This window comes from Jatropha curcas, chromosome 8 (assembly GCF_041381405.1).
Source record: "Jatropha curcas cultivar XTBG-Jc1 chromosome 8, XTBG_Jcur_1.0, whole genome shotgun sequence".
In the NCBI taxonomy this organism is placed as follows: Eukaryota; Viridiplantae; Streptophyta; class Magnoliopsida; order Malpighiales; family Euphorbiaceae; genus Jatropha; species Jatropha curcas.
The window spans coordinates 982,129-1,000,288 of NC_143158.1; the positions used below are offsets into that span (position 1 = coordinate 982,129).

Here is an 18,160-nt window from a genome sequence, read left to right on the forward strand (position 1 = left end):
ACTGTAGTATTAAGATTAATTACAACTTTTAATTTTATAAGATTATAAAAAATATAAACTTTATTTTTTAATAATTTATTATTAAATGCAAAAAATGTATAAAATTATAAACTATGGTAATCATAGTGATAGATAGTAATGTCTGATAATTAGTGACGATGGTCGATAACAATTAATATAATTAATATGATGATTACTGATTATCAATGTCATTTTTTATAAAAACAAAGTTATTCTTCATTGATTGATTTTTTTCAACACCATAAATTTAAAAAAAATTTTAAAAAACTATTTTTTAGAAACAAATGGAATCTAGAAAGGAAAGAAACAGTGGATTTTATTCAATTGCTTTCCGGTTCATGCAAAATAAAAAGTAAGGAAAATAATTAATTAGTCTTTGAGGTTTGACCAAACTAATTAACTGATCCTTGTATTTTATCGATATTAATTAAGAGCCTCCGAAGTTTAATTCTGTTAAACTATTTTATCATTCCATCCATTTTTCCATTAAAATGTGTGAAGAGACGAAAATATCCTCACAATTACTTAAGAAAATACGATAATACCCTAGGTTAATTGCTCCATTGAAGTGGAGGGAAACACAACTCTTTTACAGATGTCTGTTAAACTCACTGCCTATGTCTCTCGTCGGACTCTCCGCCAATTTTGTCAAGTAGTCCCCAGGAAGTTGGTGGTTCGTCGAACTAGTTGCGTCTATGCGAAGTTTGCAGTTCAGTAAAATGAAGGCAGGACCAACATATTTGTGCAAGTAAAATGGATCAAGGTTTGGGTCACCCTGTGAGTCTTCACTTCGATCTAGCTATCAACTCCGACTTGGGTCAGGTAGACCTTTGGGATTCAACCCTCGAGGAAGAGTTGCAATGGAAAGGATAGAATATGGAAGGGATTTAAGAGCAAAGTTAGACACAAAACTCAATAAAGAAAACTGTTGAATCGGTTTAACTCGACCACTTCAGCACTAGATATTGGGTGGATTTCTGAGTTTGTGAAGTGAATTAACTCAACTTGCAATTAGATGATACCAATATCCCATGGATATCATGTTGTTGAAGATCATTCATTTAGAGGAGGTTCAGGTGATTCAACAGATTCTGACTCAGTTATAGTCAAAGAGAACAATCTTAAAGAAGTATTATCATCCTCTCAAACAAAATCATACATATATAGCTATGACATTACTATATGATGCATTCCAATTAACTCAACTTGCAACTTGATTCTTTTCGTTGTTTTCTGATGAAGAATTAATTTCTGTGGCCGATGATCCTTCTCCTTGACTATGTGAATATGAAGTTGAATCTGGAAATTTGAGTAAAATCACACTTAACTCCTCAAGTTTAGGCACTTGGTGGTGTTGGGTTTATGGTTGTTGCTACTAGAGCTTCTTTCGAGTTTTCCCAGCTTGTAAATAATTGTTATAGTAGATAACTCGGATTATTATCATCTTTTTCTAAATAATTATGAAGATATTTTCATTTTTTCACACATTTTAACAAAAAAAAAATGAGGAAAAAATGAATGGAACGATGAAATAGTTTAATGGAATTAAATCTCGAAGATTTTTAATTAATATCGATAAAATACGATGACCAATTAATTAATTTGATTAAACCTCAGGGACTAATTAATTATTTTTCCTAAAAAGTAAACAGCACAAGTGACCTTATTTTTCACGAAACACCCTGCATTGGGGGTCAGTTGCAAATCAGCACAACTACAAGGATCACAGAGCAAATAATATATTACCTGTGACAAAACAGTAATACGATATTATAGCCCCCACGTGTCAGCTCATCGAGTCGAAAGATCTACCAAACCTCTGTAAGCCCGAGTGTGACTCACACTTTCCTTCAAGGCCAACTCGGATGAACTGACTCAGCTACTTTAATCTCATCGCCGATTCCAGTCCAGCTGAGTGAATCACTGTAAGATCGTCTAAATTCCCCACTCTAATATCGCGAATTTCGAGGTTTAACTCACTTTTGCGAAAACTCGATATTTTTTACATAGGGTTTTGATTGATACCTGTTTAGTTGCAGAGAAAGTGAAACTTTGATATCAGAGAGCAAAAAGTGACGGAAGTTCACTGATCATAGGATTAGAAATTGGATCCAGTTAGATTGATATAATAATGGATATTCAACTTCGTTTTGTATGGGTTCCTTCATGAGATTTTGCGTTGCCTGTAGAATTACAGAGCTCATATACAAGTTGTTGGAACTTGGAACAGAGATGATCTTCGTGAACGATTTTTAGGATTTTGTTCTTAATTTTAATTTTTTTTCTTAAAATAACGCTATTTTCATATATACAGTCATGAATTACATAAATGTTTTTATGGACAGGTAACTATGTCTGTGGTTATGAACGATGGCTGGGGATTAATTATTCATGCGAGACCGAAAGAGGACACTGTAAGCTTGCTAATGTGTTTAAACTGTGACATCCGGTAGGAGTGGGGTTTGCTTGAGCTTTGAAGTGTTTTAGTCGGATTATAATCTGATAAGGAAGCCAATGAATTGAATTTGTCCACAATAACGACATTTTCAACCATGAAATAGTTTGATTCGAAGGTACCATTTATGGCAGCATTGTAAATTTTCTGGTTTTGAAGCATGAAAGTATCGTTTTTACCCATCCATGTGGACTTTATAATTGTTAATTTGGTAATGTATTGCCATAAACAAAGCTTAAGGTTGTATAAATAGCTTATTTGTAACAGCCAGACAGTAATCTTTGCCATTTTCGCTAGATACTCTTAAATATTTCTTATGTTTACTTGCAATTGCCCTATGTTAGATACTGGAGAATAGATTTGATACATTTACTGAGAATATTAATATTGAGTATGTTTATTTCAGGTTACTGAGAAGAGTTGGAGAGCAGTAATGGTTTCTAAATTAGCTTCTTGCTTTTCTTGAATAAATGATTGGCCAATTATGTTTGTGCATATTTTGATTTTGTCATATTTTTACATGATAATATCAAATTGATTTCGGAAAATGCTAAGGAGTTATGACATCTTGTACATACTCAAACCTGTTAGTCTTGAATTAAATTTCTCATCAAAAGGCTATAATATTGACAGATGAAATATCAATCCTGAAATTTTAGGTATGGTCATGTGAATGTGTTGGACAGCGTTAAATGTGTTTTCTACAGCATTTATGTTATATTTAATCGGTCATTGTCACGTTTGTCTCTGTTGAAATGGTACTTTTCCCTATGATATTCTTTTGTTACTTTCAAGTAGATTATTCTCTCCCTTCAACTTGTAAATTTGAACTTTCTTTTTTGCTAACTGCCAATGTTGTTAAGAAAGGTTGGTTTTCTAACTCTGTCTGATATGCCTTAAAACTGATATAGGAAGTTGTCATGGTCTGGTAAATGCTTTTTGTTTTTCTTTATTTTTGGTTATTGTCCATGGAGCTTCATTTATTATTTAGTGTGTTTCTGATCTATTCTCAGATGGAAGAAGTTTGTCTCAATAGTGAGCCGGTATTCGACGAAGGCGATGACTATGACATTGAGGAAGACTGTGGCATAGTGGAACATGACAATGAAACTGCTGAAAGATATTCAAAGAAAGAACTGCTCCCACCTACTGTGGGTTTGGAGTTTGATTCCTTTGATGAAGCCTATGATTTTTACAATGTTTATGCCAAGGAACAAGGATTTGGCATCAGAGTGAGCAATTCTTGGTTTAGGTCAAAGAGAAAGGAACGTTATAGAGCAAAACTTAGCTGCAGTAGTGCAGGTTTCAAAAAAAAGAGTGAAGCAAACAATCCACGGCCAGAAACAAGAACTGGTTGTCCTGCAATGATAGTCATTAGGCTTGTGGACTCAAAAAGGTGGAGAATAGTTGAAGTTGAGCTTGCACACAACCATCCAGTAAGCCCTCAAGTTAAACGGTTTTATAAGTCTCATAAAAAAATGATTCTTGCAGCCAGAAAAGCTCAACCACCACCAGAGCCTGTTACAGAGATGCACACTATCAAGTTGTTTCGAACATCTCTCATGGACTCTGGGTGTAATGGATACTCAAGTGTTGAGAATGGAGAAGGTGCAAATCATATCGATCATTCTAAACATCTGGAACTTAAAGAAGGAGATGCCCATGCAGTTTATAACTACTTTTGTCGCATGAAATTGACAAATCCGAACTTCTTTTACTTGATGGATCTTGATGACGATGGGCGCCTAAGGAACGTGTTTTGGGCTGATGCTAGATCCAGAGCAGCATATGGTTATTTTTGTGATACAGTTGCAATTGACACAACATGCTTGTCAAACAAATATGAGATACCTCTGATTTCATTTGTTGGTGTAAACCACCATGGACAACTGATATTATTGGGCTGTGGGTTTCTTGGACATGAGTCAGTAGAATATTTTGTCTGGATGTTCAGGGCATGGCTTAAATGCATGCAAGGGCAACCACCACAGGTTATCATTACTGACCAGTGTAAACGCTTGCAAAGTGCAGTGGCTGAGGTCTTTCCTGAAGCTCGTCATTGTTATTGTCTGTTGTATATTATGCAGAGAGTTCCAGAAAGGTTGGGAGGGTTGACTGGATTTGAAGCCATCAAAAGACAATTGAACAAAGCTGTCTATAATTCACTGAAAATAGCGGAGTTTGAAACTTGTTGGTCTGACATGATCAGGCGATATGGACTTGGTGATAATAAATGGCTCCAAACATTATACGAAGAGCGGCAACGGTGGGTTCCTGTTTATTTAAAGGACATATTTTTTGCAGGAATGATCCCCATCCAAGAAAATGAGGGCTTAACTACTTTTTTTGATGGTTATGTACATAAACACACATCTTTTAAGGAATTTGTTGATAAGTATGGTCTAGCCCTACACAGAAAACACCTTAAAGAAGCCATGGCAGACCTGGAGTCCAGAAATTCAACCTTTGAATTGAAAACAAGATACAATTTTGAGGTGCAACTCTCTGAAGTATATACTAAAGAAGTTTTTAAGAAGTTTCAGTCTGAGGTTGAGGGGATGTACTCTTGCTTCAACACAAGACAGGTGAGTGTTAATGGGCCAATAGTCACCTACATAGTCAAAGAACGGGTAGAAGTTGAGGGAAGCGAGAAGGAAGTTAGGTATTTTGAAGTTTTATATGAGACAAGCCAGGTGGATATCCGATGCATATGTAGCTTGTTCAATTACAAGGGCTATTTATGCAGGCATGCACTGAATGTTCTTAATTATAATGGGGTGGAAGAAATCCCTGCTCGCTACATTCTACCGCGTTGGAGTAAAAATTTTAAGGGCAAGTGCCCCCCAGATCACAGTTCCAGCAGTATTGATGTGTATAATCCAATTTACTGGCACAGTCATCTGTATAAACTTGCCATTCCAATTGTGGAAGAAGGGGCCCAATTACAAGATCGTTATAAGATTGCATTGCAAGAATTGGAGGACTTGTTGAACAAATTAAATCTTGTAGACAACTAATGTAAATTATGATGTCTAGTTATATGTAGAAACTAGTAGGAAATTCAAAGTTTTTTTCACAATTTGAGATTGACGGTTGTTTCTTCTATAAATTTCTACCCTCCCTTTTAGCTACTTTGGAAAGTTAATGCTGCTTGTTGCAGTGGTCCCGTTAAGGGCAAAAATAAACCTTCGTATAGGAGTTAGAAATCTATCGAGCGAAGCTGCGACGGGTTTATGGAATTAAAGTCTAAATTTATTTATATTATATAATATTACTAAATTTGTATTTTTATTCAAAATGATTTCTTTGTCCTGTTCAAAATTATCTGACCTACACTAAAAAAATAAAAAATGTGTTTTTAATTTAATATTAGTGCTCTGGAAGAGTTTGTGAGTCGTAGATAGATTTTTGGCGAAAGGGGCTAAAGTCGATCCAGAGCTATGACAAGCGCAGGTGTTGCCTTGTGGCGGGCGTTGGGAAGGAAACGATAAAGAGCATTCAGAAGGAAACGACGTGCTGAGTCGTTTTGAAAATTTATACCGTGTCGTGGAATGTTACATCTTTCTCCTTTTGGTTAATTAGGCAGTCGGTTGTTTTCATGTCGTTCGGTTAATTTAATTAAAAAGACGTGGAAAATCCCAAATACAACAAAAGTACAAAATCCATATAGTACCCAGGAAGCCCAAATATATATTAAAGGATCCAACAAAGCCCATCACATCAACTTACATTGACACCTATGGCTTTTCATGGAGCACATTTTCATTCTGTTTTAACCTTTGTGCTTTCTCCATCTCTTTGGTACCCAAAATACAGATTCTGGTGAATAAAATGTCCTCTCAATACCCGTTTGTCATTTGAAAAATGTACTTAAACTGATCCAATAAGGAAACTTCCTATAAGTGTGTTTATGCTTTGAAAATGGAGCATCCACTGGCAAAATGGTTTTGTTTGCTTCCAGAACCGTGATACATCAGATGCTTCCCCAATCGAGGACTGTCTTTTTTCCTCACTTTCCGTATTGAATTATAAATATGGATTATACACATCAGATGCTTCCCCAATCGAGGACTGTCTTCTTTCCTCACTTTCCGTATTGAATTATAAATATGGATTATACACCGTAACGAGAGGAGACGACACAGGAAAATACTTGCCTAAAAATTTACAAGACACATTTAGGAAATCAGAGGCATTCACTCCAACTGTAAAAACCGTAAGCTCAACAAATTTTTTTCACGATTCAATAGGAGCCTAGTTGCCTATGCCACTTCCAAGTGCCATCCTTCAAACTTCATAAGTAGCTTCTTCGCTAAAAGTACATTTGTGGCATAGAAATGTGAATGGGTGAGGCAGTAGCCAGTAGATTCAGTTATAAACACCTTTTCCCCGAGGGCAAGTCAGTCAGCTAAAGTATATGTAATTCTAGGCAAATACGAACTCCTTTACCAAACCCCCGCGCCAGCCAACCACCCACACACCCAAGAATATAAAGATCTGGCACACAACGCCGCATCTCATTGACAAAAGTAAAACTACAAATATAATGTGTAAATGAAAGTACACAAAAAAAAAAATCTTCAATAAATAAAACTAATCAAACCATGCAACAGAAATTCAAGCTCAACCAATTTGTCTCAGTGAGAGGCACAGTTGCAGAAAGTGCAGACCTCAGACAATTCAAGTATTTCATATTTGAACAAGTAAGAATTTGCTAGAACTTCCAGGATTGAAAATCCAAAGAGAAATACCTCATCTGCCAATTAAAGCAGAAAAATAATAATAATAATAATAATAATAATAATAATAAAACCACGAAGGATCATAATCTCACTAAATGCCTTGCCCTTACTTCAGGCACGAAGGTAGTGCTAGTCCATGGCATACAAAGGCCAATACAACATAGACAATCACTAGGAGGAGGATTATCAGACCAACCCTGCAATAAGTAAAGAATTTAGTCAACGGACAACAGAATAAGAGATCCTTAATATCTCTGTTTCAGTTTCATATAAGAATGCTACTGTACATATAACAAAAACCACTTCAGACAAACATACGTGAGCTTAACATTTCTCCACCATACTGTATTTCTGAAACGACGAGCCTGCTTTCTGAAACGGAAAGTGTTCCCTTGCATATTAGCAGTTTTATCAACCAGCAACTCCAAACGATCACCTCTCTCTAAAACTTTGTCAATATTCTGAATCATGACATTTTTCACCTACAAGGAATTGCAAATTTGGCAATTACAAGTCTTTAAAAAATGAAAAATTCAGGCAAGATGCTGACTCTAATTTTTTGAAAATCACATAAAGAGGGGAAGGCTATTAATACACTAATAAATGTATTGAGGACATATTTTTAAATACACTAGGAAAGAAATCATTTAATGACCCGAGATACCCGCACGGGCATTAAAGGCCTTGTCTCCCGCTCGGGCTTGGACAACGGCTGCCTGATTTTCTTTATAAATATGTATACTGACATCATTGTGAACACAGAAAAAATATTCAAGCATACTCTTATCCATCATCTTCAATCACTCTCTAATTTATTCATCTATCCAGTTTTACTTCTATCAGATATAGACTTGAATAGAAAAGGTACAGTGGAAATCAATAAATGATGAGTACTGCCTATGTGTGTAGATACATAACAAAATTCTTCAGTCAGTAGAGTAAGATTCAACTTAATGAATCAGTATATAAAGGGGAAAACGACTGGGATCACACGTCTAAGTGGTTTAAATGTCACCAATTGATGAAAATCATAAGGCGTAACATAGTTAAAAATTCATTGCTAACACAAAGAATTCAAACTTACCTGACTCATTTCACCTTTTAGCCTATTTATCCTGTCTGCATTTGGATCATTTGAGTAATATTCCATTTGCTGGCTCAAAACCCTTGAAAACTCATCATTCATGGCATAAGCCTGGGCTGAATGAACAGCACGACCATAAGTCCTGATAAATCTCTGATGGATGTCTTCAAGAAATGTGAAAGGAATTCTCCCTGCATAAAGCATTCAGCACATTGTAAATTTTGATAGATCAGCAAGAGAGAACTCAAGGTTTCATCACACAGAATAGTCATTTCATATCCTCATTGCCAAGCATCTTATAACTTAAATTTCAGAGACAAATGTGGAAATTTTTCTTGTTTGGCAACAAAATGATGATGTGAATTTTAAAGTTTAATGACTTTACTAATGTTTAAACAGGTCAGGTTTTTTCTCTAAATGAGGCAATACCATTAATGATCATGCAGCTAGCTGAGAATGAAAATAGTTGATACAATTTTGCACTGAAACAAGATGCAATGAACAGGTAAAACAAGACTACGCAGAGACAGGATCTAAGATCAACAAAGGTTTGATCCTAAGCTAACTGCGACAAGAATCCAACCATTTAGCTCCCATAGTTTGCAGCAGCAATGTTCTAAATAATAATTTGGAATGAACCTTTAATGTAAATTAAATGAATAAGACCTCTTATATGTTACAAACTGTGAAAAGAAATAGCCACAAACAAAGCCTCGAGGAGTAAAACGCACCATAAAAGGAAGCTCAATGAAGGCAATCGCATCGCAGAGAGAAAAACGACAAAAGCTAATAGAAGAAAAAAAACGTTATGGCGCGAGGGCATGCAATTCAATTGAATCTAAATTTACAAAAGAAAAAATAAAGTAAATTTTAAGACCAGTGTCAAAAACTCCAATGCTGATAAACTGTGGAAAATTGAATCTAGCTATTTCTAACCAGACAATTCTCATTCTCAATTTCATACACAAAATCAATATCGAGCTAAACCGTTTCAAGATCAGTGTGTGCGTAATTAAGAAAATCGGAGAACATAAGAGCTTACTTCCAGCCGTATCATCGGCCATACAGAGAACGGTAAGGCCATCGGTGCGCTTGACATGAAATATATAACGATCTTGAGAATAAGAGACGTGGCTGTCCTCGTTTCCTGGTATCTTCTCCAGTATCTGCCTTGCTATGGCGCTGGCGTTCGTCGCCGTCGCGGTAAACTCCGCTAGCACCACTGATCCTCTAGCTACCAGCGCGTACAGGATCGCCATATCTCAAACTCCCAAATTTGGAGATCTATGTTTTTTGCTCGTTTTTGATCGATCAAGGTCAAAGATATATCTTCTATTTATGGCACTAACCTCGAATTAGGCTTTTCCTCCAGGTCGATCGACCCAGCTACTAACACTGTGAATACTTATAAACAGGAAAGGAGAAACTTTTTCTGCGATAGGACTCCCATTTATAATTATTTCCTTCTTTTTTATATTCCGTTTTCTGTAAAGCAACAAACAGATAATCTGGATTTTTCAAAATTCGTTTGATTTGATTTTTATTTGCCAAACTCGAACTATAAATATACTATAATATTTTTTAAATCAAAATCTTGTAGATAAATTAGTGGAAATACGAATTAAAAAAAGAATACATCCACGCTGTCCTGTTCCTGTGACGTAATGTCCAGAAGGCCAATTGAAATTGCAAACCAAAGGCCAATTGGAACTGCAAACCAAAGGCCAATTGAAATTCCATAAAATAATATTGTCCAACTTTTTAAATTTCATCTCGAGATTTTTCACTTTCAATAAAATGAAAAAATCAATTATATCATACATAATTATTAATTAGCATTAAATCACTTTATTAGGGACAAATTAATTATAATTAAATTACACATAATATTGCAATATATATAAATTAGGAACAACAATAAATTTTAAATATTAGTGATAAAATTTAAACTTTTTAACAAAATTATATAGTATGTTTTAAAAATTATATATATTGACTCAAATTGAATATAACAAACAAATAATTTAAAAAATTTTTAATAATTTATGCTAGAATTGACACTATGTGATGGGTGAATTTAATAATTTTAGTGAAAGATAATCAAAATTATAATAAGATTTTCATGGGAGAATAAGATGGCCTATATGATAAATCAACCACTAGCTTCGTCGTTATTAATTTAATAAATAAAAATATTTATTTACATTATAAATTATTAGATTTATGAGTCTAGACCGACTCTTTGATTTTAGAAATCACTAAATTATCAATTATATAAAATAATTAAACTGAATAAATTTTTTTTTACATTAAATTAAGTTATTATCCACATTTAAGTTTGATGTTTATCCAAAAATTTAAATAATTGAATAATAAAATATTTTAAAAATAAACTAAATTAAAATTTCAAAATAAAATTCGTCGTTTTGTTTATTTTTAATGAGGTGACAAATGATAATTGATTATCAATTGCCGTATCCAACCATTTAAGTCGAGCGCAAGCCCAGTGTTCCATCATGCAACTATATACGAGAATTTCCCAACTAAACTGGCTTGGCCCAGTACAGTAGAGTAGTGGACTATATGGGCTTTTGAGATTCAATTGACATGGGCTCTTGGAAATGAACTGTCAAATGGATTGGATGATGTGTCCCTGCAGTTCAAATTACAAAATTAGACTTGCCAAAATGACTACATTGTCCAGGAATTAAGGGTCAAATATAATTAAGGACCACTCCACTTTATAAATAGAAAATGGGTTAATAGTCATAGAGTACTCTTTTATTAGAATTGAAAAGGTCCAAATGAAGACAACATAATTATACAATCCAAATGTTATCCTTAAATATTTAACGTTTAGCAATAATTAGTTAAATTATTTAAAATTATTTTACATTTAACAGTTAATTAAATAATTATTTTTATTAAACATTATTTATTACATGTCACGATCATGTGACCCAACACCAAAAAAAGGAAAGAGTACGTTAATTATAATTACTTTATATGTACATATAAGGGGATGCCACATAAATTAGCTACTATCAAAATTATGTAGTCACGTGACAAGTTGCATGTGTATTTTCAGAATCAAGAATAAAACATTAAAAACCTTGCAGTACAACTCTCAATTTCTGTTTACTCACCGAAATAAGCAAGTTTACGAACATGTCCTTTCTCATCCTGTTATCACTTCATTTTTTTTTTATTTTAATAAAAGGAAATTTGCGGGGTTTATTCGGATGCCTCACTCCAAATGGTTATTTATTTATTTATTTATTTATTATAACAGTTAATATTAAATTATTTATGGGATATTCCAATCAAAATAAAATAGTTCATTTTTATTTAAATGGAATCATATAAATAACGATAAATAGATAAAATTAGTTTTGTCATTTCTAATATATATATATATATATATATACTCGGACATTTTTCTTATGTGATTTATATGATTTAAAAAAAAAAAATGATAAAAAGAACCCGTGAGCTCTTCGGGCCCATTATGCCGACGAAGTAGGGCCCTTTTCGTTTAAATTGATCTAATACAAAAGGCAGCTTTTTACACGGTTACCATAGTTTTATGAAAAATGTGTCACACCCCTAATTATTATGTGTGCATTTTATTGTTTTTTTAACTAATAAAAAAAAAAAAAATCAAGTGGCATTTGCTAGAATGTGGGAATAGATTGGAAGGTTCCAGTACTTATTTGATATAAAAATTGATTTTTTCAGTAAAATTTAATTTGAGCTGAACACGTGTGTGTCTTAGATTCTATTCTTATTTTACCATGTACCTAAAAATATCTTCTTATTTCAAAGTGTTAGGAAAAAAAAAAAAAAAGGAATAAGATACTTGAAAACCATTAAATGATGTATGTTGATTCATTAAAAAAATATTCATTACTATCTCTGTCTATGAAATTTCATATAAAAAAACCATTAAATTTATTGAAGTTACAATAAATTATTGAGTAAATTAACTATATTACCCTTAATTTAATACTAATTAAAAAAAACTATTGAATTGAAGCAATAATTATTGGTTATATACAAAGGTAAACATGGAAAAATATTTATTACTTCTTGAATCCGTAAATGTGACAAGTATTTTGGAACAAACTATTTTCTTAAATGTAATAAATATTATGGAACTAAAATAATAAACAGTTTTTGAACTATATTTATACTATGTTGATTGGCTATTCTAAAAAATTTTCATTGGAACGCTCATTTTTAATAAGTAATAACCATAATTCATCCTAAAATGATATTCACTTTCTCCAACAAAATATAAGTTGTTTATGTTTTTTACACAAAAATTATGAAAATAATTGATTTTCCTACATTTATAACAAAAACCATAAGTATTTTTATCAAATCAATTATTATATTTAATATAAATAAAATTAAAATTAAAAAAAATTATTTATTATTTTTTAAAATACGTAAACATTCTGGAAAACAGTAACGTGGAATGTATTTTAACCTTAGCCTTTATGCGCTTATTACTTGAGTTGAGGTTTGGCAAAAAGTGCAATTAGCGAGTCTTTTTCGGTACCGGAAAGAAGGATTGTACTCCTTCATGATTCATGAGCAGAGCAAGGCCATGATTGTGATTTATCCGGCCAATGCGACGAGACGTTCAGTCAACTTCTTGGCCGTTGGGTGGGCATAAATAGACCCATCCAGCCCCAGCTTCCACCGTTTGAATTCAAGTTTGGTTCCGACAATAAAAATCGCTGCCATGTGACCCAAAAAACGCGTCTATTATCTCATCATCTTCAATTGTTTATCTATATGGATATGAGTGAATCCATGGTCTCGATAATGGACAAAACCAATCAGACAAACAGAAACAACACCAATTCGTTTTTGTCACAATTCACAAGCTGGATCCCATTTCACTCCTAAAATATCATACCAAACTGTAACTTCGTTTTTTAACTTACTAAGACACGCTATGTTTATTTCCGTAAAATAATATACAGAAAAATAACTTGCTGAAAAATGTTTTCATAAAAAATATTTTCCAAATGATTTATTTTCAGTTATTTGATTGTAATATTAAAAATTAGTTAAAAATATTAAAGTCTTTATCTCATAAGACCATAAAAAAGATTAATGATAATAATAGAAATTTTATAATTTAAAAATTTTATTGTTGAATATAAAATAATGCAAAAAAATATAAATTATGAAAGCCGCTGGTGCTGATGCTGGTGGTAGCTAGTGGTGGTGGTCGGTGGTAAATGGTAATTGGTGGTAGTGACTGTGATGATTAATAAATTAAAAAATATGGATTTATAAGATTTGTCAATATCCGAAAAATGTTTTACTCTCTCTCGAGAATGAGAAGTTATTTTCCTTAAAAAATGATTTAATTTTCCTTCGACCAGAAATATATTTTCCGTTGATTTATTTTCTTAAACGCCCAAAACAACGAAAAATTGTATAAAATATTTTCATGCAAGTTATTTTATGGAAACAAATAGAGCCTAAAATCCATCTTAAAAGTAGTGGCTTTCAAGGGTGAGCGAACTCTGAAAAAAATCGAGATCTGAATCAAACTGCTATTTTGAATTATTAATTATAAAACAACTCTGAAAAAAACCGAGATCCGAATCAAACTGCTATTTTGAATCATTAATTATAAAACAACCCTAAAAAAACGGAGATCCAAATCAAACGACTATTTTGGATCGATAATTATAAAACACTTATTTTCTGAGTAAAACTCAACTGTTTGATAAAATCAAACTGACCGATTGTGTTCAGATTCTAACTTACTTCAGTTTGATTTGATTTCAAAAAAAAAAAAAAAAAAAAAAAAATCTATTTTAGGGTTTTTGATTTTTGTGGTCTGATTTAGTTCGGAACTGAACCGTCCATTTGTATACCCTCAGTGACTTGTTTTATAATCCCAAATCTAAAAGTTGCAAATAAAATTCGATAATAAAAATAGCATATTTCTGAAATGACTCTTTTATTCTTTTTTTTTAGCACAATTGAATTATCTTTTAAACTTAAACTAAAGATTTTGAAGTAAATCATCGCACTTATGCTCCAACTAATTAGGAGAGAATCAATATATTACCTTTCGGAGCTATTCATCTTTCATATAATTGTTCATCATTGTTTCTAATAATTAGTGCCTAATATTAGAATCCTGGTTGAGAACTAATATAAAAAAAAACAAGGTACTTGGTACCCTTCCTTTAATTTCCTCTCGTTGCAATTGTTGATTTGTTTTACTTAGCAAGAAGCAAATCATTAAAATGTGATCATATTAAAATAAAATATTAATTTATTTAAGGCAGTGTTTGGTTCTAATATTTTAATTGGTCCATGAGGATTTCTATGTCAGGGTTATTAATAATTGAACCAGAACACGGTGAATGAGTGAATCAGCCTCCACAGTAAGTGACTAGCAATTTGAAGCTATAATATCTGGCAACGATGCAAAAGCATAAAAACTTCTTTACTATATCTCATATGGAAACAAAAGATAAACAACTGGTACAGTGTCGACTTTTTCTTCTCTCTTCCACTCAATGAATCTCACAATGTCCACCTCACAATTGCTCTTTAAAAGAACCTACACCCTCCTCAAAATCCCATATCAGAGATTATAGCTATAAGCTCCTGAATCAGAGCTATGGCTTCCAACAAGGTCTTTGCTTTCGTTTTGGTCCTTTCTCTCCTTTTCTTCTCAGCATTCTCAGTCTCTACTGATTGCTGTAACTGTAAGCCTAAGCCCACACCGGCGGCTCCACCACCAGCAGCATCTTGCCCAGAAGACACGTTGAAGCTCGGGGTTTGTGCAGGTTTACTTGGACTTACTCCTATTGGAAGCCCTCCATCAGGAAGCAAGTGTTGTGCTTTGCTTAAAGGTTTAGTCGACTTGGAAGCTGCTGCGTGTTTGTGCACTGCCATTAAAGATAATGTTCTTGGAATTAACTTGGATATACCTGTTACGCTTAGCTTGCTTATTAGTGCATGTGGCAAATCTGTTCCTCCTGGCTTCCAATGTGCATAGAACATTATACGTGTAATAATTTAGATCTGGTTTTTTTCTTTTTCCTTTATGTGTTGATCGTAAAACTCTTCCTGCTAATGCAAGACTCATCTGTGAGTTATATCATTAGGTCTTTCTTGTTTCTAGGAAGTGTTTGCCCTGGTTGGCTGTTTAATTACCTTAATTATTCTTAATTGTGTTTTATTTTTTTGTATCTTCCTGTTGCTAATTGATGTGTGATTTGTTTAAATAACTAGGCAATCAAGCTCGTTTGCCTTGAGTTAATTGTACTCTTGTGCATTTTCTTTTCGTGATTAATGCAAATTATCACTTTCTTGAGTATTAATTAATTTACATTGGATTTTAATTATGCATGTGATTTTTCCCTTATGTTAATTAATAATTATTGTCCATTTTTTCCCCTCAAAAATATTATTGTCCATTTTTACTTATATATCCATAATGTAATTATTAAATTTACTTTTCCTTAACATCTTTATTAATTTATAAATTATAAAAAATGCTTATATCTATACACACATTCCCCTTGACTTTTCAACCTTAAACCTATGCCACATATAATTTTGTGAAAATTTACTGTGCTTCTCAACTTGTGAATTTTGCACACTTTGTCCTTTTTTCACGATAGTGACAATAATGTTTGGAGTTTTTATTTTTTATATATAAAAATTAATATTTTAGATTATTAGTATAATTTTTATAATAATAAGTTTCACATCCTTGAACTATTTACTAAGTGTTTAATCTATTTAAATTTATGAAATGAAGCTTTGAATAAAGTATATTTTATATTTTATAATTTATATTTTTAATAAATATAATTTTATAATTTGAGATATATAATAAATGTTTTTAAAGTTTAATATGACACGTGATTAAATGCCAAAAGTTTGAGTTAAGATATTTTTCGAGTTTATCGTTTTTAACTCTTCCAAACTTAGCATATGGCACTGTGTGGTGACTGGTTCCCATATAAGATTCTTTATAGCTAAGAAGTTAATGCACGTCGCAAGCCTCCAAATTTAGGCGTCTCCTGGCTAGTAGCTATTACAACAAGGCTCGTCCAAGTGGAGGAACCGGAACTGGGCTGGAACCTATCCTTGGCACCAGCGGGATACTTCCGCGAGGGTCACGTTTACGATTGTATTATGCCTGTTACAATTCATTTAGAAGGGTATATTGAAATAGGATTGTGTTAGATTTTAAAAAAATTATTTAGTTTGACGGAATTGAAGGATTTTTACAGATTCCACTAGAATTTTACATAGATTTTTATGGAATTTGTAAGACTTTTTTTATAGATTTTAATTGATTTTTATGGAATTACAATAATTTTCATATATCCAATCAAAATTAATTTCATGATTTAGTCGAACAAATTAAAAGGTTTTAGAGCCAAATGAAAAACTAAAGAACAATGAGTAAATAAAAAGCAAAATACGTCAACTTCTCCAAAATCATTTTTTTATTCGTCAAAAACTTATGGCTACCGATAGTGAAAGGGTTGCAATGGCTAGTATCGTCGACAGTCATCCCGCTTCCATTAATGGCTATATTAAATAAGTTCGGTAATTGGTACCCTATCCATTATTCGTAAAAAAAAAAATATATATATATATATATTTTAAATAAGTTCGAAATTTGAATAGTTAAATATTTGTGGATACTCTACCCGTTTAAGAGGTACTTTCAATAGGTTTTTAGACGAAAACAGGTAGTAAATATTTAAACGAGTTCAATTATGGATATTTAAATAGGTATTTAAATGGGTTTAGAATGGATATGGATAATAAAATTTTAAACAGATGCCTATACAGGTAGTTTAAAATTTGCGGGAGCCTACTCTGCTTTCGTTCTATTGAGGAGTGTATTAGATCAAGAATATGTTAGATTTTAAAAGATTTTTGAAATCTTTGGGCCGGAGGATGGATTTGTGAATGATTTTTTTATTCATGTGTAACACTCTAAAATCCAACGAAATCAATAATTTATAGAATCCTTCAAAATCAGTAATTTTTTGAATACCATCAAATTTATATGGACTTTTAAAAAGTCATAATTAAATACCATCAGATTTTTATAGATTTTTATAAGAGTATTGAATTAAATATCACAAAAATTTTAATAGAATCTAAAAGAATCTAGACTGAATACCATTCGAATTTTAAAATCTTTTAAAATCTAACAGACTCTTAATTCAATACACCGTCCTAAACGTCATATTTATAAATTTTTAAAATAATAGTTTTTAAAATTTTTACATTTTACAAATAGCAAACATTAATTGCCTTTATTCTCAAGAATTTCTCCATTTACTGTAAATAAGAGTAATATAGTTAATTTATTTAATAATTTATTACAAATTAGATAAATTAAATGACTTTCTTAAGATACGAAAAGATGCAAATGTGACGCTTATTTATAGAGGAGGGAAGTATATAATTATTTGAAATGCAGTTAAACATATAGTTAAGCTAGTATCTAGTAATATTAAAGAATGATATGAGATCCCAAGATCTTCCTGGAAATTACACTAGTATACCATTGTAAATAAAATTAAAAAAATTGTAGGACAATAAATTTTCGATTAAATTGGTTTCAATTTATATTTAAATTTGCAATCTTTTATTGTCAACAATATGAGTCCAGTCTATTGGGCCTTGTCAATTCAAAGGGTTCATAGCAAGGGTTTGTACAAACTACCAAAGCGACAGGCCCTGAAGCCCATTTTCACAAAGGGCCGAATCAGCACTCTCTCTATCCTTGCCGTGAAGCTCAATGCAACTGCAATAGAAGAAGACAGTTTGGTGAGATCG

General features: G+C 32.3%; 3 protein-coding genes across 3 annotated transcripts; 2 read left to right on the top strand and 1 right to left on the bottom strand.

Annotated features, from left to right (window-relative positions):
- Nucleotides 1–1,789: 1,789 nt before the first annotated feature.
- On the top strand, nucleotides 1,790–5,585 carry LOC105637617 (protein FAR1-RELATED SEQUENCE 6). Its single transcript, XM_012221132.4, has 3 exons — nucleotides 1,790–1,946; nucleotides 2,367–2,594; nucleotides 3,490–5,585. Exon 3 carries the CDS (start codon nucleotides 3,490–3,492, stop codon nucleotides 5,491–5,493), a length of 2,004 nt encoding a protein of 667 aa, XP_012076522.1. The 5' UTR covers nucleotides 1,790–1,946; nucleotides 2,367–2,594; the 3' UTR covers nucleotides 5,494–5,585.
- A 1,671-nt stretch (nucleotides 5,586–7,256) lies between these two features.
- Nucleotides 7,257–9,857, bottom strand: LOC105637618 (vesicle-associated membrane protein 711). Its single transcript, XM_012221134.3, has 4 exons — nucleotides 9,345–9,857; nucleotides 8,303–8,493; nucleotides 7,537–7,700; nucleotides 7,257–7,415 (listed from the first exon to the last, which is right to left on the bottom strand). Exons 1-4 carry the CDS (start codon nucleotides 9,559–9,561, stop codon nucleotides 7,325–7,327), a joined length of 663 nt encoding a protein of 220 aa, XP_012076524.1. The 5' UTR covers nucleotides 9,562–9,857; the 3' UTR covers nucleotides 7,257–7,324.
- Nucleotides 9,858–14,803: 4,946 nt separating this feature from the next.
- On the top strand, nucleotides 14,804–15,669 carry LOC105637619 (14 kDa proline-rich protein DC2.15). The gene has a single exon (XM_012221136.4). It carries the CDS (start codon nucleotides 14,964–14,966, stop codon nucleotides 15,342–15,344), a length of 381 nt encoding a protein of 126 aa, XP_012076526.1. The 5' UTR covers nucleotides 14,804–14,963; the 3' UTR covers nucleotides 15,345–15,669.
- The last annotated feature ends 2,491 nt before the right edge of the window (nucleotides 15,670–18,160 follow it).